This window comes from Syngnathoides biaculeatus, chromosome 5 (genome assembly GCF_019802595.1).
Source record: "Syngnathoides biaculeatus isolate LvHL_M chromosome 5, ASM1980259v1, whole genome shotgun sequence".
Taxonomy (NCBI): domain Eukaryota; kingdom Metazoa; phylum Chordata; class Actinopteri; order Syngnathiformes; family Syngnathidae; genus Syngnathoides; species Syngnathoides biaculeatus.
Genome location: NC_084644.1, coordinates 17160752 through 17184079, shown reverse-complemented (window position 1 = coordinate 17184079; position 23328 = coordinate 17160752). Strand labels below are relative to the sequence as shown.

General features: G+C 41.8%; 2 protein-coding genes across 6 annotated transcripts in view; one reads left to right on the top strand and one right to left on the bottom strand.

Annotated features, from left to right (window-relative positions):
- LOC133500554 (neurocalcin-delta) overlaps positions 1 to 6003 on the bottom strand; it is a 121275-nt gene extending 115272 nt beyond the window's left edge. The window contains exon 1 of the mRNA XM_061819370.1: positions 5870 to 6003. The gene's annotated coding sequence lies outside the window, so the exon portion shown is untranslated. The remainder of the gene's footprint in view (positions 1 to 5869) is intronic.
- On the top strand, positions 4716 to 22313 carry LOC133500553 (uncharacterized). 5 transcript variants are annotated; one of them, XM_061819369.1, is made up of 3 exons: positions 16764 to 19953; positions 20842 to 21002; positions 21232 to 22313. In XM_061819369.1, the coding sequence occupies exons 1-3, from the start codon at positions 19758 to 19760 to the stop codon at positions 21574 to 21576; spliced, it is 702 nt and encodes a 233-aa protein (XP_061675353.1). In that variant the 5' UTR covers positions 16764 to 19757; the 3' UTR covers positions 21577 to 22313. The 5 variants fall into 5 exon arrangements, 3 of the variants coding, with proteins under 3 accessions (XP_061675353.1, XP_061675352.1, XP_061675351.1); XM_061819368.1 differs by having other exon boundaries at positions 16764 to 21002; positions 21232 to 21601; positions 21680 to 22313; XR_009794940.1 differs by lacking the exons at positions 16764 to 19953; positions 20842 to 21002; positions 21232 to 22313 and adding exons at positions 4716 to 5036; positions 7761 to 8037.
- The last annotated feature ends 1015 nt before the right edge of the window (positions 22314 to 23328 follow it).

Here is a 23328-nt window from a genome sequence, read left to right as displayed (position 1 = left end):
CCCAAAATCTCACAATACATGGCTGTGGTCATCCTCTCCTTAATACAGTGCAGTTGTCCTGTTTCACCTTAGGGATGCTGTTCTTGGGATGGAACTCATCATTCGTCTTCCTCCAAACACGGTTAGTGGAATTATGACCGAAAAGTTCCATTTTGGTCTCATTCGACCACAAAACTTTCTCCCATGACTCCCCTGTATCTTCCAAATGGTCATTCGCAAGCAGGGGAACCTTCCGTGCCATGCATGATTTCAAGTCCTGACGTCTTAATGTATTACCAACAGTCACCTTGGAAACGGTGGTCCCAGGTCTTTTCAGGTCATTGACCAAGTCCAGTCGTGTAGTCCTGGGCTGATTCCTCACCTTTCTAAGGATCATTGAGACCCCACAAGGTGATATCTTGCATGGGGCTCTACACCGATTGAGATTGACCGTCACGTTGAGCTTCTTCCATTTTGTAATGACTGCTCCAACAGAGGACCTTTTTTCACCAAGCTGCTTGGCAATTCTCCGTAGCCCTTTCCAGCCATCAGACAGCTCTTTGGTCTTGGCCATGGTACAAGTTTGGGTCTTACTGATTGTATGGAGTGGACAGGTGTCTTTATGCAGCTAACGACCTTACACAGGTGCATCTGATTCAGGATAACACATGGAGTGGAGGTGGCCTCTTAAAGGCGGATTAACAGGTCTTTGAGGGTCAGAATTCCAGCTGATAGACAGATGTTCAAATACTTATTTGCAGCTGTATCACAAAAATAAATTTTTAAAATACATTGTGATTTCTGGATTTTTCTTTTTAGATCATCTCTGTCACAGTGGACACGCACCTACGATGAAAATTTCAGACCACTCCGTGATTTCGAAGTGGGATAACTTGCAATATAGCAGAGTGTTCAAATACTTATTTTCTTCATTGTACATCCTTTTTAAGGATAATTAACTTGAACGTCGCTATTGTCAGAACTGTGAGGCAGATGCTCTAACCTTGCTGCTGTATAGTAGAACAATTACAAATATAATGATAATAATGGATAAAAACAAAATTAGGCAGCACAGTGGCACAGCTGTAGAGCAGCTGTAGAGCATTGGCTTCACAGTTCTGAAGACTCATATCCTGGCACCTCCTGTGTGTAGTTTGCATGTTCTCCCTGTGCCTGCCTGGGTTTTCTCCCGGCACTGCGGTTTTCTCCCACATCCCAAAACCATGCATTAATTGGAACACTTGCATCGTATCAACAGGCTTGCAGCATTGCAAGGGCCAAAAAGCCATACCATGAAGGACAATTTATTAAAAAATGCCTTGGTGTTGTCACTGAAATGAAAACATGCATTATTGGAGAGTCTAAATTGCCCCTAGGTGTGATTGTGAGTGCGACTGTTGTCTGTCTCCATGTGCCCTGCGATTTGGCTGGAAACCAGTTGAGGGTACACTGCGCCTCCTACCTGATGAATGCTGGGATTGTCTCCAGCACTCCCGTGACCCCTGTGAGGATAAGTGGCTCAGAAAAAGGATGGATGGAAAACAAAATTATAGGTAAAACATATTTAGGCTCTGTTCACAAAAAAATGTACTTGAACTAATATTAAAAAAGAAATCCGGTTGTTTGAATGAACAATGTATCTGATAGGTCATGTTATATGTACTGTACCTTGAAAATTTGAGGTTATTCCGATGTCATTTAGTGGTGTTTTGAGAATATTTTTATCGGCAATTACGAATTTTCAAGGGCGCTGCCATTTGGGCGAGTCACATGACCTACATGCGAAGATGTGACGTATTACGTGCCCCAACAAAGGCTCGCTTATGTTTGAAGTCGATTCTCTATCGCGTATCACAGATAATATTGGGGTATGTTTTTTGCCAACTGCGTCAGACTTGTCCAAGAGAGTTCTACAGACAGGTCTCAACTATTTCACGCAATGATATGTACACGGAATTAAGATTTTGGACGGAGCAGGACGCAATGTCAGAGTTGCAGCGAAATGTTGGCGATTGATGCAAAAAAGTTTGACACCTCACAACCTTCATATTGAAAGCCAACAGGATAAAATAGTGGAATCGTACTCCACATCGAAAGCAGGGTGAGTACTTTTTACTTGGAAAGATAACGAGTATTATCATTGCAGTCTTTATAAGTGAGTGGGTGTATTCATTTTACTTGGCTCGTAATCGAACCCAGTGCTCTGTCTTTATAGTCTGATGTGATACAAATAGGCAAATAGACATTTCTCTTGCACGACATCGCACATTTACGTATCGCTAACCCGACTCTTCGGCATAAAACAATACACACTTCACTCAGCAGATCAGTGATACACTAACAAAAAGTGAAAGTTGTTCTCCTGCAATGTATGAAGCACTGATAATAATGAAATCAAACTCAGAGAAGATACTTCTCCCTCACTTACCTTCGAACATACAGCCTTGTGTTTGTTGAGATTGTTCACCATTATTTGTAGATGCGCTCTTCTGCAAGCCTTAATCCATCGTAGACACTTGGTCAACTGTGTTTTAGGCTTTGGAAAATGAATCAACCGGGCCCCGTGTAACCTAGCAGGATATCTTTCATCAGAATTGCACGTTCCCCAAGCGCACCTGAGGACCATTTTTTTCATAACATTAACTTTTCCAAGCGGACGCTACTGACAACCAGCATTGCTTGTGGGACAATACGGCGAGAGGGGCGTGTCAAGCCAGGGGTTAAGAGAATGCGGCTATCTGATTGGCTATTATTGTAGGAGGGATTGACAGGTCGGAAAGGTCCATTATGGCTACCGCTGATTTCTTGGATTGCTCCTCATTTGATGAAGAAATAGCAGTATCGGTTGCTTGGGAAGACGGAGGAATACGTCCATACAGATTTTTACCTTCAGTGGTGAGGCCGGCCATGATGTACGGATTAGAGACGGTGGCACTGAAGAAACAACAGGAAGCTGAACTGGAGGTGGCAGAAATGAAGATGTTGAGGTTCTCGCTCGGAGTGAGCAGGTTGGATAGGATTAGAAATGAGCTCATTAGAGGGACAGCCAAAGTTGGATGTTTTGCTGACAAGGTTCGAGAGAGCAGACTTCGATAGTTTGGACATGTTCAGAGGCGAGAGAGTGAGTATATTGGTAGAAGGATGCTGAGGATGGAGCTCCCAGGCAAAAGAGCGAGAGGAAGACCAAAGAGAAGGTTTATGGATGTGGTGAGGGAAGACATGAGGGCAGTTGGGGTTAGAGAGGAAGATGCAGGAGATAGGCTAAGATGGCAAAAGATGACACGCTGTGGCGACCCCTAACGGGACAAGCCGAAAGGAAAAGAAGAAGAAGAAGAAGAAGTTGTAGATAATGTTGAATATTCTGATGGTTCTTTGGACGGGAATGACGTGAGTCTGATTACGCGGAGGCCGACGCGCGAGACACACCATTCATCCGTCCTATCGATTTTTGGAGTCCGTTTAGGCCATCCAGCCGAGGAGTGCATTGAGGACAGCACTTGTGTCCATGAAGGATGGTACAACCCATCAGTGAAAGGTAGGCCTTATATTGTGGGAAAGGTTGCTTAGGCAACAGGGTGGCTGGGGTCCAGGTGATAATGAAATGATCTTTGGCTTGGTGGAAGTTAATACTGCCTCCTCAACAGCGGCACAATAGCTCAGCTGGTAAAGCGTTGGCCTTACAGTTCTGAGATCCTTGGTTTGATTTTTGTAGAGGTTTTTAGTTTTTTTTTTTTTTGTGGAGTGTTTTGTGTGTGTGTTTTGTGTGTGTGTGTGTGTGGAGGGGTGTGTGTGTGTAGAATTGTGGCGTTTGCATGTTCTCCCTGTGCCTGCGCAGGTTTTCTCCGGGCACTCCGGTTTCCAGTCCTTAAATGATTCTTTTTCTTACTGGGGAGAGCATCCCACCGAACATTCTGTGGATTATTTCTCTCTGAATTATGGCAAAATTTTGCGATACGGCAAGGTATTTTACCGTATTCGACTGTAGTGGGACTGCATGTGAAGACACTATAAACTGGCGATTATTTCTTTGTTTACGGATGTAATACGTCACATCTGCGCACGTGGGTCATGTGACATGCCAAAATGGTGGCGCCCGCGAATATTCGTAATTGCCGATAAAAATCTTCTCAAAACAACATAAAATGATAGAGGATTAACCTCAAATTTTAAAGGTACAATACATATGACATGACCTGGATACATTGTTAATCCAAACGACCGGACTTCCCCATATTTTGTACGGACTCACACACTACACACATTAATGCCTTAACAGCCAATATACACTAGTATGAAGTTTCCAGTTGGTTAAGAAAAAGTACAAAGTATGCATGTCTATGTCTCACATCACAGTCAAACATCTCCAGTGTGAGTCTTAGTTTATTTATCATGTTATCAAACAGGTAAAAGCTTAATCAAAGATACAATTTCTTTTTGAAAAGCTAAGAGGCAGCAGAAATTATCCATTACCTAACATGGAAATATTCATAAAATAAATACAAATAAAAAATCCCGTCACAAAATGGGTGGTATCTATTTTCATTTTAGAAATGAAAATCAAACTTGATCGAGACAACAAAGAAGAAAATCAATCTTTGTATGAATATTGTTTTTTTTTTTTTATTCTCTTTCAATACACAAAACAAATAACCAGTCGTTTTTCTACTTTTAGGATCAGTCTCCAAACATTATATCCAATCCCTCAAAATGTAGTAATTCCATCTGAATCTGGCCGAAAGGGCACACCTTGAACTGGTCGCCAACCAATCGCAAGGCACATATAAACAATCAATCATTCAGACTCACATTCACACTTGGAGCAGTTAGTCTTCAAATAACCTTCAATGGATTTTTTTGGGGAATGGGGGAGGAAACACCAGAGAAAACTCACGCAGGCACGGGGAGAACGTGCAAACTCCACACAGGGAATGACGCATTTCGACCTAGGGTACTCAGAACTGTGAGGCAGATGTGCTTATCCGCCCACCTACCAATCCATCTAATCATCAAACCATGTTCCGTACTGATTTTCCGCACAGGGGTCGTGAAGGTGCTAGGTAAGTCTCATTTGCATTTTTAAGTGTTTTAATTGAAAAAAAAATCTGTCGATGTTCTGTTTGCGTTTATAGTGAGGTATTCATAGGAGTTCTATAATGGACAAAAGACCACTAGGTGGGGATAGATGATAGAGTGTGTTTATACAACTGAACCACAACTCTCTTGTGTCTTTAAATCTACGTGAGGCTTTCAAAAATAATTGATGTAAAACATATGGAAAAAAATTGTCGTATACTGTATATGCTGACCTCCCAACCATCACCGTAAAACACGCTTATTTAATAAGTATATATTTTAACCAAAATATGTACATCATTTATCAGCATTTATTAACAACTACAAGAAGAACAAACCCATTTGCAAACCAGAGAGCTTTGCCCTTTAAATGACAACCACAACAACAACCCTTTTCTTATTGGTTTGGGGAATAGTTTTGATTAACTTCAGTTGGGAACAATGTATTGTCTAAAGCCATAATCAGTCTAATTCTGGGTAGAAATCTTATCTGCTGAAAACAAAAATTAACTGACCAGTAAAAAAAAAATAAAATTCTGAATGCTTAGTTTAAGACCGAATGAACAACTGTAGCTTCAGAAACACGCATAGAATGAAGAAAATAATTATAAGTGTGATGATCCTGCCGCTCCAGCCCAGGCTGTGCGGGTAGCCGCGCGGTTGCGCTGATTGGGAAGCGCACACCTGCGCCTCATGCGGGCTGATTATTCTGTGTATTTATATGACCCCGACTACGACTGGGCCCAGGCAGTTCGTTGAGCTTCATGTCCCGTTCCAGCACTCTCGTATACCTGATCGACAACCTGTGTGTACTGACCTTCGCCTGTTCTCCGACTCACCCCGTAAGCCTGACTCCCTCGACACTTCTGCCTGCTTTGATCGTTCTCCCGTGTACCGACTCCTGCCTGCTCTCTTCGCCCGACGTCCCAACTTCCGCTGCTGAACCTGACAGCCTGCCCGATCCCCGACCACGAAATCATAAACGTTTCTCCCCGAACTACCTTGCATCGTCCGAGTCCTCCATTTGGATCCTACTCCCGTTCCGATGGGTCGTGAAAATAAGTGAATCTTAGGGATGAAAGCAAAGCCTATAAATGGTCTCAAAATCAAAGAACGTGTCCGCGGGTGCGGGGTGGGGTGGAGTTACAATTATCAAGGCCCAGACAGTCAAGCAATCAGAGAGGGATAACTAGCAGAAAGCACACTTAGTGAAGTGGGATGGATTTTGAACAGTGACAAAGAAATGCATTAAATAAAATTAATTATACAGAAATAATACATTGTTTTAGCTGGATTTTTATTTTGGAACATGCTAGTGCGAGTCTGCTAAATTGTTATCGCTCCTAAAGGTTTACTGGAGGCTCTTATGGCATGAAGCTTTTTTAAAATTAATTAATTAGGCGATCACAGTAATCACTGCTTGTATTGCACTAAATCAAATTGCACCCAAAAGACAAAAAGCTGATTTCTGAAAAAAGAAGTCGGTGAGCACACATGAATTAAAATGAAATAAAACACATTTTACATTTTCATGGATCGTTATGAGCACCAGTGTAATTAATACATACAGTATAAACCCAGGCCACTGAACCATTATATCTCAAATTTCACTTTCTGTTTGTCAAACTGATCTGACATTTACAGCTCACATCTTGTCGTATTTCATCAAGCGATGGCCGAAAAGCAGAATACTGCTGCCGTATGAAAGATCTTGAAATAAACAAGACAAATCCATCAGGTCATTCTGTCAGATTTGGGAGTGTTTCTCTGTTTTTATCAGAGGAGCTGTCAGTAGTTTTTCTTTCTTTCTTTCTTTCTTTCTTTCTTTCTTTCTTTCTTCTTTCTTTCTTCTACTTTAATTTGGGTCACCATTTTAATGGTCCCCCATATTCGCTGGCCCAAGCATAAGTCATATTTGCTTCTAAATCTAGGTATATTTAACATTTTTATTCAGCAATGACATACATGACATACACTAAGTGCACATTATGATCAACCAAACTGTGAATGGAGCCAATAAAACAGCTGTGAGAAATTCCGTCTTGAGGTATTCTATTACATACCTGCATGGAATTAAACACTCGCAAACAGACAATGAAGGGACACTCTCAAATTGAAGAGAGGGCGAAGAAAAGGCGATGAGAGCAAGTGTACACTCTACTGTACACTAGTTGTAACAGTGACAATCTAGCTGAGAGCTGTGGGGTGATTCGGCCTCCAATGTAACCTAGTGTGCCGGTTACAAGTGGGAAAAAAAAGATTAATTCTTGTGTTGCCACATTTTAATAACCATTCATGGGCAGCATCCCTTTTTTGGGACATCATGATTTTCATGCATTATATCCTTCATTCAGTATATCAAAATATTTAAATCTTTTATTCTGATTCTGATTCTTGTTTTTGGGATGATCTACTAAAACAACCCAAGTACCCTCTCGCAGGCAGCGTCCCATTTTTGGGACAAGATTATCAATTAGTAAAGTTATCATATAACTTGACTATAAACGAAAAATAAGTGTTATTTCCTTGATTGTGGCCTGTTAGGAGACTTTTATCTCAATAAAGGAAAAAATTGCTACCCTGCCCATGAATGGGTTAAACTGGAAAACATGAAAATACATGTTCTAACTAATATTTAATTAATTGACAGTATTGAATGTAAATACCTATCCAACCAGTCATTTTCTGCACCGCTTATCCTCACCCAGGTTGCAGGTGTGCTGGAGCTTATCTCAGCTGTCTCTGGGCGAGAGAATGGGTACACCCTGAACTTTTACGAGTATACAATTACCGCATGTTCATGGGATGTGGGAGGACACTGGACTGCCCGGAAAAAAATCCATGGAGGCACGGGGAGAACATGCAAACTCCACACAGGCGGGGATTTGAAGTCCATAGAACTGTGAGGCAGATGCTCTAACCAGTCTGGACATTATTGTACAAAAGTTTAAACTGTTTTTCTTGTGTCAAGAAGAATTTTGGTGAAAAAGCTTCTACATATAGTATATAAAATTAGTATTTCGTGTTTTACTGACAATTGTACTGGAATAATCAAGTATAACAATAAAATATATTTTTGCTTGTTAGATGAATAATTATGAATACACAAGAAAAAAAATAACATTTCATTTAAGAAAGAAGGATCAATTAGTTTCCTCTTTCAGATAACCGATAGTATTTTTCCTAAATTCCTATTGATACAAATTCATGTGCATATAAGCTGCAAAGTGTGTTTTCTTTGTCTGCAAACATTTGTAGCAAGCAAATTTCAAACACATATAAAAACATTTCAATTTAAACTTGGCATTTCTTGTACAAAAAGCATATAAGATATTGATCATTAAAAAGGAGAAAGACAAGTTTGTCCTGTTAGAAGGGAAAAAAATATATATACATACTGTCAAATCAAGTCTAAAGTCATCCAATTCATGACTCAATTCCAAGTCATGTGACTTGAGTCCACACCTCTGGCATTTATTTCATAGATGAATTGAATTTGTTTTCATATTTCATATTTCCCAAAATACACACATCTCACCCCCCCTCTCTTTCCTTTTCTTTCTTCCCCTCGGGCATTTATCTAAATAGACACCCTCTAATTAATGTGTCTGGCAGACTTATTATTCTTTGAGGCTGATATTTTCCCGTGATGAAAGGCAGAGAAGGTCAATTTTAACAGAGACCCTTGGGAGCAAACAGGACAAGGAGAAGTGTGTGTGTGTACACATGCTTGTGTATATTAGTGTCTGTGCATGTGTGCCAATGCTACTTCTCTGCACTCTCTGTGCTTCTTAAGACCATTATGAATAAATGAGTTTTATTGTCTAGTTGTGTTGAGACAGGGTACCCATACTTTCACTAGAAAGTGTGATTGCTCATTTGATTTAAATTTACTGAGTTGTTTAGAAGGAGAAGAAAGTGAATAGTGGGTATTTTGTTTCAGGATTTATCTAATACGTAATACTGTACATTCTATTTGTACTACGATGGAAGATGACCATTTTTACCATTTTTTTAATGCATAAGACTGAAATAATGTAATCTGCACTTGCAATGTATCATTCATTTTTAATTACATGCACGACTAATTAGAAAGGAAATTGTTTTATTCCATAACGAGTAAAGGGTGTTTGTTTTTAGACTTACCTGATCTGTGAACTCCCTTTGCTTTAAAGCATATAAGATATGTATCCATCCATCTACCCAGCTATTTTCCAAGGTGATCTCGTTTTTATTTTAGATCAGAAGTGCATTTTGTGGACGGTTATCATGAATAAGAATTAACTATAGTCCATTTCCCATGGATTAGATAATTGTTATATCGTCTGTATTCATAGGGATAATCCTCACTGATTGTCTCTGAACTCAGCGAGAGTGCGAGTGACAGGCTCAAACCTGTAGTAAACACACTTGCATTTAGCACTGGTCAATAAATGTAATTGCAGAGCAACACACATGGATTCTGAATGGTAGGGAGAGTTTGTTTGCTGGGACCATATTGATTTCCCTCAGACCAATTAATTAGTTTCTTCCCTACTAGGGTGATTATCTCCAGTCATATGAAATGAAAGAAAATGGATGGATATATATATATATATATATATATATATATATATATATATATATATATCCATAAATTTTCTTTGCCACTTATCCTCACGAGGGTCACAGGGTGTGTTGGAGCCTATCCCTGTCAACGGGCAGGAGGCGGGGTACACCCTGAATGGCAGGGCACATAGAGACAAACAGTTGCACTTGCAATCACACCAAGGGGCAATTTAGAGTGTCCAATTAATGTTGCATGTTTTTGTCACGTGGAAGGAAACCTGAGTCCCCGGAGAAAACCCACAGAGGCATGAGGAGAAGATGAAAACTCCACACTGGTAGTGCTGGGATTGAAGTCGGGTCCTCAGAACTGTGAGGCCAGCGCTTTACCAGCTGATCCACGGTGCCACACACACACACCACACACACACACACACACACACACACACACACACACACACACACACACACACACACACACACACACACACACACACACACAGTGAAGAATGGAGGGATCTGAAATTTTCCTTGTAGGTGCATGTCCACTGTGAGAGAGATAATTTAAAAAGAAAAATCCAGAAATCACAATGTATGATTTTTTAATGATTTATTTGAACACCTGAGAAGACCAATGTTCATATTTGGTACAGTGGCCTTTGTTTGCAATTACAGAGTTGAAACGTTTCCTGTAGTTGTTCACCAGGTTTGCACACACTGCAGGAGGGATTTTGGCCCACTCCTCCACACAGATCTTTTCTAGATCAGACTTTCAGACGAGATCAGGTTTCTGGGCTGGGTGTTTCTGGGAAACACGGCGTTTTAGCTCCCTCCAAAGATTTTCTATTGGGTTTATGTCTGGAGACTGGCTAGACCATGCCAGAACCATGATATGGTTCTTACGGAGCCACTGCTTTGTTTTCCTGGCTGTGTGCTTGGGGTCATTGTCATGTTGAAAGACCCAGCCACGACCCATCTTCTATGCTCTGACTGAGGGAAAGAGGTTGTTCCCCAAAATCTCACAATACATGGCCGTGGTCATCCTCTCCTTAATACAGTGCAGTCGTCCTGTTTCATGTGCAGAAAAACACCCCCAAAGCATGATGCTACCACCCCCATGCTTGGTGTTCTTGGGATGGAACTCATCATTCGTCTTCCTCCAAATACGGTTAGTGGAATTATGACCAAAAAGTTACATTTTGGTCTCATCTGACCACAAAACCTTCTCCCATGACTTCTCTGCATCATCCAAATGCTCACTGGCAAACTTAAGACAGGCCTTGATATGTGCTGGTTTAAGCAGGGGAACCTTCCGTACCATGCATGATTTCAAACAATGATGTCTTAGTTAGTGTATTACCAACAGTCACCTTGGAAACGGTGGCCCCAGCTCTTTTTCAAGTCCGTCGTGTAGTCCTGGGCTGATTCCGCACCTTTCTAAGGATCATTGAGACCCTATAAGGTGATATCTTGCGTGGGGCTCCACTCCGATTGAGATTGACCGTCATGTTTAGCTTCTTCCATTTTCTAATGACTGCTCCAACAGAGGACCTTTTTTCACCAAGCTGGTTGGCAAATTTTCCGTCGCTCTTTCCAGCTGTGTGGAGCTGTACAATTTTGTCTTTGGTGTCCTTGGACAGCTCTTTGGTCTTGGCCATGTTACAATTTTGAGTCTTACTGATTGTATGGGGTGGACAGGTGTCTTTATGCAGCCAACGACCTCACACAAGTGCATTGGATTCAGGATAATACTTGGAGTGGAGATGGACTTTTAAAAGTGGATTAACAGGTCTTTGAGGGTCAGAATTCATGCTGATAGACAGGTGTTCAAAGAGTTATTTGCAGCTGTATCACGCAAATAAATTGTTAAAAAAATCATACATTGTAATTTCTGGATTTTTCTTTTTAGTCTATCTCTCTCACAGTGGACATGCACCCACAATGAGAATTTCAGACCCCTCTAATTGGGAGAACTTGCAATAACTTCCAAGAACTTGTTCAAATACTTATTTTCTTCACTGTATATATACAGTTCTGAGGACCCAGGTTTTGTTTGCATGTTCTCCCCGTGCCTGTGTGGGTTTTCTCCGGGCACTCCAGTTTCCTTCCACATCCTAAAATCATGCAGCATTTATTCGACACTCTAAAGTGCACCTGGGTGTGATTGTGAGTGCGGCTGTTTGTCTCTATGTGTCCCGGGATTGGCTGGCAACCAATTCAGGGTGTACCCTCCTTCCTGCCCGTTGATAGCTAGGATAGGCTCCAGCACGCCTGCAACCCTCGTGAGGATAAGTGGCTAGGAAAATGGATGGATTGATATATGTATATATACCGTGGCAGCGGTCCCCATACTTAGGTTGTGCGATCGCGGCGGCCCCTGAACCACACTGTCAAACGAGCGCACCTGAGCAATCAAGAGTTAGTCTCTCCTCCCTGTCTTTCTCAACTCTTCTCAATACTGTCCGGAAGATAGCACCTACCAGTGTGGCTTCCTTCAGTACGTGATCCCTGGTATAGAGGGCTGCGACTGACGTCATACCGAACATGCGCATTAATATTTTGCCATATTGGAGGACAAACAAACCCTCGGGAAGTTCGAGTGCTGTTGGTGTAGTCAGTTTTTATATAGTTTCGTCTCTGTTTCTTCGCTTGGAATTTGATCTCCATGATCTAGCAAGGCATGGCAGGCCCTTCAACCAAGTGTAAACATGGTGACACCCTGACAACTGTTGAAAGGAATCGTTACAAGGAAAAACTTGCTCTGGTTAATGGAGTTGACCATTTCGAGTTACCCAAATAGGAATGGACAACAGATGTGACATACTATCCTGACATGACCATGACATTGGGAACTATTTTATCTTCACGCCAAGTGTTTATACCATGACCTGAAAGTTTACAAGAGTGTGGATGCATACAATCAGTTTGTGTGTAGCTGGGTTCGCCATGTGGGAGCTGTTGTCAGAAATGGATACCAACTAGTCAGTGGAAAGGTCAGTGTTTACATTTCATATGATCTATATTTCATTACACTGTGACTTTTCTCAGTTCAATGTAAATGTTCCCACTACAGCTTTTCAGCAAATACAATTATTTAATTCATGTACATTTAAATGTGTATAATTTTTGTGAGGCCAGGAGTAATTTAATGATCATTTGCAACTTATCATTTGACAGTTAAGAAACACCATGTAAGAAAGAGTATAATAAATTTATTTTTGTTAGGTTTCCATCATATTGTACTCCATTTATTTTCAAAATCAAAATATTTGAAATAGACAATTTTTTTTCCAATTCAATATATATATTTCTCTAGCCTACATTCTTTTGTGAAAATTTCATTTGCCACAATAATGGGTGAAAATATTCAGTAATATTATTTAAATGTTCATGATACTTAATACATGTATGCATGTGTGTTAAAAACTCTAAAATTACCTTAACAGGTTCTGCATTCCCAAGAATTGTGAGAAAAGCCCCTTTGACTTGGGTTATTGCTAAACAAAGAGGGAAAATTGTCGTTGCAAATTGTGACTGCAAGGCTGGCCTGGGAGAAGCTTGTTCACATGTTGCAGCTGTTTTGGGTTGAAGCCAACATCAAGATACGGGACTCAAAGACTGTTACACAAGAGGAAGCATACTGGAAGCTGCCAAAACCTCCTCAAAAGTAGTCAATACAAAAAAAAAAAAATCCAAAATAAAAAAAAAACATCCCTACTGTAACCTGGTTAAAAGTTGGTACAGGTAAAAGTTCAGTATAATAGAGTAGCATTTAGGTTATAGGTTTTCTTTATGCAATGTGGTGGAATATCTGTTCAATTGTATGTGCTGACTTTATTTTCTTTTGGAGGGATTTGCATTTAAATGTGTTTGATGCATTTGTGAAAAAGAAATACTTTTGTCATTTTATTGTTGTAACCATTGTTTAAGAAGGACAGGAAGTGATGTGTTGAAGAGGCTGGAGAGAGAGAGGGAGAGAAAAAAAAGCCTAAAAATCACCTGATTGTGACGTCATGTCGCAGGCCTCTATTGTTTACGCTTTTGTGTTTTTCGGTCATCTCGGGACTCAAGTACAGAAGAAATGACTTGCACACCATCAGAGAGTCTTCTCGGGACTTTTTTTCAACATCTCTCACGTTCACTGAAGCTTTTCCTGGTGTTACTAATTCGTGCTTTGACTGAGCGTCGTGTTGAAGAGGGCGCAGAGGCTTGCGATCCGTTACACAAGTTCACCTCCGCAGGAGCGGACACAGACTGATGCTTCTGTTGAGTCCTCTCGCGAATCTACATTCCCTAGCAAACAAAATGAATGAACTTTGATTCTGATCAAGACCTGCAAAGACTTTTGACGTTGTGCTGCCCTATGCTTCACAGAGACTTGGATTTGTGGATGCGTTGCCAAAAGAGACCTTACACTACCCGGCTTTCATTTGGGCGGACCACATTGCAGAGCTCGCACAGAAATCAAAAGGCAGTGCTTCAATATCAATGAGAAATGCTGCACTGATGCTACACAACTCGACAAACGTTGTAGCCCACTTTTGAAGTAATTGTTCCTGAAGTGTAGGCTATTCTACTCGCTGCATGAGTTTGCCTCTTTCATTCTCATAGGTGTTTAAATTCATCACCAAGCTAGCATGAACACAACATTGCTAACACTGGGCGGCAGGTAAACGAGATTTGGAAAAAACACCCAGAATCACCATCCTATCCTAGATGATTTAAACACAGCTAAATTTAACCATGAAATCCTTAAATATATGTAGCACATCAAATAACACTTTAGGCCACTGCTGTACCACAATTAAACACCTATATCACACAATTCCCCACACTCCCTGAGGCTCCTCTGATCACTGCCTAATCGACTTCATTCCTACAGACAGGCAATTACTTAACCGCGCGAAGCCTTTTGTTAAAATCAGTTAAAAGTGGAAAAAAGAGTGAAGACTATTTTACTTTTATTGTACTTTCATTATTTGCTCAAGTATGACCTTATATATTTAATCAACAGATAAAGTGTTGTCATTTGCTAATCAGACAAGGATGTGTTGTGGAGCGCCGTGGCTGTCCTTGATCTTTGTACGCAGAAAACCGGCTGGTGGCAGCCTCCTCTCCCAGGCGTTGCCGTGGAGATGAACGACACCAGATAAGGAGCGGAAAGTTACCATCCCAGCCCAGGACCAGACTGTGGGGGGGGGGGGGGGGGGAGCCACTTTTACCATGGACCCATACATAAAAAGCTTTTGTCTTCTTCTTTGGCGATCCTGCCAGAAGACACATCTCTCGTGTGCAGCAGATACCTAGATAAGACCCGGACATCTGTATTGCACATTTCTTTGTAATAAATACATTTGCTGTTAACTTTTTCTGATCACTGGTCATCCGTTCCTTGATCAGCAAACACGCGTTGGGTCCAAACTCGCAAATCCCTACAATTTGGTGACCCCGACCGTAAGTCGAGGGAGGTAGACGAGCGTTAGCTGTCGGCAGATGAGATAAAGAAGTGACATATGAGAAACACAGGAGTGTTATACGGACAAGTCGAGGATGGCTGTCTGTACTTCTGACTTCTCCAGGTCGTGAACAAAACCAAAAGGTAAGCAGAAACCTGTTACTGTTGAATTCTGCATATTGAACTGCTTAAATTTGAGAAGTCATTCTCATCAAATTGTTCATGCCTCATATGAGTTATTGAGAGTGTCAGGTTCACCAATCAGACATTCATTAAACAGGACAAAAAAGGACGCAAAGACACCAGTTCAAGTCTCGCGAGGAGAGAGGAGAGGAACTGTCTCGTACAATTCACCACTGCACTCTCTGATTATCCTCTCCTCGGCACCTCTATTTATTTAGTTTTGAGACGCCCCTTATTTACATGGATGTTACAAAAAGGAGACGACAAGCAAAACAGTTTGAAACAAGGTGTAAATGTTCAAGTGCGTGTGCATGTCTGGAAGATTGCTGAATACCTGTGTGGTCATCATTTCTTTAACAGGCAGCAGTTCTAACAGTTCTGATGATTAGATGTTTTTGTTCTTGCTATCTCCTGCTAGGAGACTGCCACGTTATCTTGGGCAGAGCAAAGCATTTCTTTATTGGAAGCAAATGTATGATAATTATGATCACAATTATTCCTACAGAGAGTAAGAGATAAAAAGAATAAGAGATAAAGAGAATAAGACAAGTTTTGTATCCTGTTGTAGCTGACATATATTGTAGACGTACAATTGCACTGTGAGATTTACCTGTTACACCTCAGGGGGATGGCATCCCTTAAAAACAGAGGGTTTGCCGTCGGTTTGAATCTGGGACATCGCTAGGTGGCGTACAAAAAAAAAAAACGAATAGTATAGGCTAATTTGTTGCGCGATAGGAATTCGGTTGGGATCTATCGAAGAAGATTGACCACTAAATTAAATAAATAATCATGGATGGTGAATTTGATCATGAATGTGCTGAATATAATCGGATTAAACATGAAATGTACATTGAAACTGAGCGGCAAATGAAGGCTAATGTTGACAAAAAGAAACAAGAAAGGAAGCGTGCATTAAAATAATGGCAAGAGCACAACTTGGGTAAAATTCGCAAACGGGACAAACTGACGATGAAGTTATAGGAAATTGACAGAGACTATGTAAATAAAATAAAAATATGACTGTAAAAGACTATGAAAGATGTAAGAGACACATTAGATAAGGGCTCATGGATTTTAAAGAGGTGAACAGAGAAAGGCGCACTGCACATTTAATAATGGTGTCGGTGACGGCGAAGCCAACATTGAAGAAAAATGGTAATGGTAAATCGAACGAAGGTAAAGTAAGTGGAAAAAAAAGGTGTATTTGATTTGTGGACACGAGTGAAGGACTGCAAAAATGAGGAAGGAGGCACGTCGAACACACACACATGCACGCGCCCTGAATCACACGTAAGTATACCACACACACACACACACACACACACACACACACACACACACACACACAAACACACACACACAGAGGAAGCGAGAGGCGCTGAAGGGGGGGTTAGTTAAAACTGTCTTGTTGATTTGACGTGAAGCATCCTCTCGCATAGCGCAATGACTATATAATAATAATAATAATAATAATAATTATTATTATTATTATTATATTTTATATCATGGCAGCACTCTGGTGTAGCTGGTAAAGCGTTGGCCTCACAGTTCCCGGGTTCAATCCCGGACCTGCCTGTGTGGAGTTTGCATGTCCTCTACGTGCCTCCGTGGGTTTTCTCCCACGTCCCAAAAACACGCAACATTAGTTGGACACTCAAGGTTGCGCTGAGGTGTGATTGTGAGTGTGACTGTCGTCTGTCTCTATGTGCACTGCGATTGGCTCGCAACCAGTTCAGGGTGTACCCCGCCTCCTGCTCATTGACAGCTGGGATTGGCTCCAGCACTCCCCGTGACCCTTGTGAGGATAAGCATTAAAGAAAATGAATGGATATTATATTATATAACAAGCAAACGAAACACTCCAAGGTTGAAAACTTCTTTTTTTTTCATGCTTTTTAAAATATATCCACTTTTTGATCATATTACTTGGACTGTATGCGGTTTTAATTGCTTTTTTTTCAATATTGTGGTTGGTTTTTATTGTTTTTATCCCGTTTTAAATGTTTTATCTCTTTCTTTTCAAACGCCTTTAGTCATGTAAAGTTACCTCGTATATGAAATGCGCTATACAAATAAATTTGCTTTGCTTTGATTTCCAATGATGCCTATGATAGAGGCTCCGGCAGGTCCAATATACAAGCTGTTTAATCTTAAAGATGTTGATTGTCTTGCTGATAACTTGTCTCGTCTCTCTTCTGGTGGTAATGCATAGCTGTCTAGTTTTGTGGAAACTTTACAGGGGTATACACTCTGCATTGGAGACTGGAGACAAGCAGCATCTAGATCGTGCACTAGTATTGAACAGAAATCGAGACAATTGCAGGTATGCTTAATGTACCCTAACCCTATTGAGAGCACACTTCAAGCATCTGGCCGCAGCTATCAGAGAGAGGTACCCCACTCTTGTTACAGCCACACCCATTTCTTTCTCCTATGTTAAACGACCCACTTGAGCACTTGACTAACTGTACTAAACTTTGGACTGAATCGACTGGACGTCACCCTGGACAGTCTGATTAGGTTAGGCTTTGTTCAGGACTGCGATCCTGGCAGGTCTCCCTGAATCAGTACAGACCACTCTTAAAGCTGACCCTGACCTGTACGGTGATGAGCCTAGATTTAGACGACACTAACAGGGTGAGGATAATGAAATTATTAAACTCCAAAACAACTTATTAAATTACAAGTAGCACAGGCAAGACGTTAAGGTCCAAAACCACACCAGACGTAATTTTTTGGCAGGCACAACCATCTAGACAGGCAGGTGGGTTCCGAGGTAATAGCTGGGATGGATACGCAGGAAGGCGTGGAGGAGCCGGGGGAGAGTGTAACAACATCAACGTGATCAAGGATGTTTTGGTTGTGGTTCTCTCGATCACTGGCTTAAAGACTATCTTATAGCTCCTCCACCTCAAGGTCCAATGCAAGGGCGTGGTGGCTGGTCCAATAACCGAGGAGGCCAAGACAGAGGCAGAATTAACAGCTTTGGCGGCCCACCCTAGCAGCAGGATGGACAACAGCAGGTTGGACAGTGCCACTATGGGTACCCGGAAAGCCAGGGGTCCAGCGATGCAGTGCCATGATCCCCAACTCTGTTGCATTGCGAAAAGTGAACACTCTTGTTGACACAGAGGCAACACATTCCTCACTCAACATCTCGCTCCCGGACACTTAATTTTCACAACACACTGTGCAATTGATGGGCTTGTCACTCAACAAGCCCTGCAATGGACTCAACCCCTACCGACAATCTTGGCAGGACAGACCTTCCACCATTCGTTTATAATGCCGGCAGCTGACACCGTCTGCCACTCTGGACAATGGTCTATGACACCTGTGAGTGAACCAACTCCAACTGTGGACATTTATTGGGCCCGACTTGAACCAGAAACACCACTCAAACCTGGTCTCATAGATAAATTTCTGTTGTGGAAGCCCTGGTTAAACATTCTTAGGGCTTATCTGCCTCCACTTGATCCTTACCATTGCACACTATATTATGACTGCAACCACGATCTAGTATATGAGGAAAACTTTGCATGCATACAAGGTGATGCTTGGGACATTACAGCCACACATATATATACAGCAAGAGAGGGTGTAGCGGCATCCTGCTCTCTTGCACCAGATCAAATGACACGGTTCAAAATGGAGGAAGAGTCAGTACCCCACATTTCACACGCTCCGTCTCCAGGACACGAGGCCCGACAGCTGGGACCAATGGTGAAACGACTGACTCAAATGACTAACTGGGAGGACACACCACTCCCAAACGTACAAATCTCCAAATCTGCAGATCCATGCCGCATAATTGTTGTAATTGACGCACCTCTGACAACTAATATGATCATATTAGAACACGGACGTGACTACTCTGACCAAAACTCACTGTATGGCTCATATTGGCCCCAGAGCTATGCTAACTGAAGTTTCCATGTGGTGGCATCCTTAAATGTCTGACTTGTGTCACACCCACTGTCGTGACAATATTTGCCAGCTGCACAATGTTTGCCCCACACTTAGACCGTTACCAGGTTCATTTGACCCACCCACCTGGCCTGGTGCGGAACTGGTCATGGTTTTCACAGACATGATCCCTCCTGTTCAAGGTACGCACTACCTTCTTGTTTTTGTTGACACCTTTTCCGGTTGGCCTGAAGCCTACCCCTACACTCGCGAAAGTGTCATGTTGGTAATGAAAGCTTTGGTGAACCACTGGATTCCAACGCATGGTTTTCCCGCTCTCATCCTCTAGACAACGGTACACATTTCACATCCACACACCTAGCTACTGTAGAGAAGTGGTTAGGGTTAACTCATAAATTTGGTTGTGTTTATCACCCCGCCAGTCAAGGTTCAGTTGAACGTATGAATTGCACGTTGACAGAAAAACTGGCTAAAATATGTACCTCTTCCGGCATAAACTGGGTTCAGGCTCTTCCTCTTGCTCTAATGTCTGTGAGACAAACTGTCTCGCTCTACTGGTTTCTCTCCTTACGAACTTCTTTCAGGTCGTCTGATGCCTGGCCCTTCCTCCTCACTCCAACCACTGGAGGAGGGCGTTGTGTCCCCCAAGTTTTCTCATAAACTGTTTTGGACACAACTGCATTCTTTTGCTTCTAATTTCCCTTCACAGATCCAGGACACTCTTCCAACACCACCTCCTGCACTTGATCTTCCTGAGTGGTCATCTGTCTACCTTAAACGACTCTCTCGTAAGTGGTCAGAATCCCATTGGTCTGGACCACACAAGGTGACTTGTACCTCCAAAGCTGTTGGCTTGGAGGGAAAAGGAACTAAGTGGTTTCATTATTCTATGCTTCCCCCTTCTACAGACTTTTAATTGCACTTTTATTTTATTGTTTGTTGTTGTTTTATTGTTAACTATGACTCCTACAGATGGTCCAATTGCTTTTCGGACCAAGAGAGGGAGAGCAGGAATCCATGGCATTTTTATTATTGGTGTTATTGTTGTTCTTGGTTATTTTGATCTGGGAAATCGCTCAAAAATACTCCATACCCACACCCAAATCAGTGCCAGCTGTTAGCACAACCCACCCGGAAAATATTTATTACAGAGAAGAGTCGTATTATAAACAAAGCCCTATCTGTTGATGAGTGGTTTACGGTTTTGACAGGTGTTAGCGCAATAAACAATAATTGGATACTAATGGCAGAACAAGCGGCTAATAAAATCCCGAGTGACTGTGTTGTATGTATGGGATCTAGACCTTTGTTACGTGTTGGTTCTTCTTCAGTCAACTCCATCTGTGTTCTAGATCTTATGAAAAATTATATGAAAAATGAATGCAAAATTTGGGATACTGCCCACCCGGTAACACCGGCTCAAAAGAACAAACCTGTGTTTAATCGTGCTATGGCACGCCAAAACTTCACCTGCATTTTCCTTAAAGGTAATGATGCCCCAATTGGCAATATCTCTGATGGTCAGTGTGCAGAGACCCTACAAGCACCTTTCTTCCAACCTGTCAGCCGTGCTGATGTGTGGTGGTGGTGTGGAGGGGACCGTATCTTCGACAGTACGGGAAAATGTGCATTAGTAACTTTACTTTTCCCCATTTCCGTTGTTCCTGTCACCCTAGATGATCTGGCGGTTGCTCCTGAACACTTCAAGGACGCTCTTGGGCTATTACACTGTTCACGTAGGTCCAAGCCTACCTGGCTCGGTGCTGACGAGCCCACCTACATTGACGCTATTGGCGTCCCCCGTGGTGTCCTAGATGAGTATAAACTGGCTGATCAGGTAGTTGCTGGTTTGGAAAACATACCTGTAGTTTCCACTCTTTTCCCCGTTACTCCTAGCGTAAATGTCAACCGTATCAATTACATACATAATGTCCAATGTTTGGGCAATTTCACCCTTGAAGGATTTGAAGCTGTATATGAGCAACTTAAGGCTACATCTATTATGGCTTTCAACTTCACCGTCTCCAATTCTACTGTTTACCATCCATGAACGGGGCCTGAGGCAGATCTTCAAACAACAAAAGATCAAGAAACCACTGGGCCCAGACCTGGTGTCCCCATCCTGCCTCAAAGTCTGTGGTGATCAACTAGTGCCTGTCTTCACAAAGATCTTCAACAGATCTCTAGAACTGAGTGAAGTACCAACCTGCTTCAAACTCACCACCATCATACCCATCCCAAAAAAGGCAGCAGTCTCAGGTCTTAATGACTACAGGCCTGTTGCCTTAACATTTGTGGTCATAAAGTCCTTTGAACGCCTTGTGCTGGACCACCTCAAAAGCGTCATGGTTCCCCAACTGGACCCACTGGAGTTTGCCTTTCAAGCTAACAGATTTGTACTTCATCCTTGAACATCTTGACAGCGAAGGAACATATGTGAGGATCTTCTTTGTGAACTTCAGCTCTGCCGATAACACCATCATGCCTGAACTCCTCTCCTCTAAACGTCTCCAGCTCAGCGTCTCGCCTGCCATCTGTCAGTGGACCTACAACTTCCCGACGGGCAGGACACAGCAGGTGAAGCTGGGGGACACCATCACCCACCCGCATTATCAGCACCAAAGTTGTGTCCTCTCCCCTCTGCTCTTCTCGCTCTACACAAATGACTGCATCTAAAGGCATCCGACTGTCAAACTCCTGAAGTTCGCAGATGACACTACAGTCATCGGCCTCATTAAAGACGGTGACCAGTCTATGTATCCACTGGATGTGGGGAGCCTGGAGCTTTGATGTGGGTAACACAACCTGGTGTTGAACACTCTAAAAATTGTAGAAATGAATGTGGACTTCAGGAGGCATCCTTCACCACAGCTGCCCCTCAGGATTTGTCACTTTAAACTGCTCCTTTTGCACATTTGTCATTGTACTGGTCTATAACGGTAAACTGAGAATGGGTGAAGTGCATTCTGTATAAGCTTAACATAATGCGGAGCATTGATGCACTCTAACTGTTCTAAATGCCAGAAGACTGCATCTTTGCACAACTGTGACTCTTTTCAGAAATAGTTCCCTAAAAATTGAATATCCATATCATAAATTCCTAGTGTGTTGTTTCATACTTGGCCATTAAAGCTGATTCTGATTCTGATTCTGGTAGCATCAAATAATTGGGCCAACTGAACATATTATGTACTTTACAAGAAAGCATGGACGAGATTGATTGAAGTCAAGAAAATTGAAAAAAAAGGGAGGAACGCATAATTTCTACAGAAAATGGAAATAATGCATTTTGAATATGTCTTTTTAACTAGTTTTTTCTCACATACCACATTTGCATATTTATTTCAGCAACCCAATTACCACTGGGTGGATGTATCTGCATTTCATTACAAGTCTACTGTAATAGATTTTAATCTATTGTTCTCTGCATTCATTTTCCCAAGACTTATGAGAATGTGACACACACATACACACACAATGCGGGCTATAGTCATCCTTTAATTGTGAAACTACCCCAAAGAGGTGCTAGTAACAAGAAAAAAAGTTTCTTCTAGCACTCTTTTATGTATTCAACAAAGCCAGTTTATAATCCAAATGGGAAAGTGAGGTAAAAGAAACAGAGAGAGAAAGTGAGCAAGAAAGAAAAGCGGAGTGTAGCCGAATGATTGAAAACAGCCTGTCAAAGCAGTTTTGAGCTTCATCTCACTTTTCTTTCAGAACTACAGGATAAAAAAAGAAATCAATTATGGTGCACACCTGAATATTATTTCAAGCACAGAGCCAGCCACTCTGGTCCCTGCCTGTCCCCTAGAAAACCAAATTACTCAGCAAACTTATCGCTTGCTGTAGCAGGTCTGGTATTAAAGAAAACAATCAAGCAGGACTGGATTAATCTCTGACAAGCACCTTATCTTTAACTTGCACCTTTGTTATTTTCTGATGAGCTGCTCTTTTTCCACCCCGTCACATTGTACCATACTTCACTGCCCCCTTTCATTTTCTCCATGGGCCACGGTAGAGGACCTTTGAGTTTATTAAAAAAAAAAGCCTTTATTTGTGAAGAACAAAAAGGCAGCGACAGTAAACAATAAGGTCAGGCAATCTCTCTTCTGCCAGCAGTCACTCACCTGATATTTGAAGTTTTATCAGTGCAGGGAAAGGAT

Bases quoted from the DNA above. Each gene is read 5' to 3' on its own strand.
- LOC133500553 (XM_061819368.1), top strand. From the start codon at position 20,409: ATGGCAGAACAAGCGGCTAATAAAATCCCGAGTGACTGTGTTGTATGT. The intron at 21,003-21,231 runs GTAGTTGCTGGT...GGCCTGAGGCAG, and splicing joins AGTATAAACTGGCTGATCAG to ATCTTCAAACAACAAAAGAT.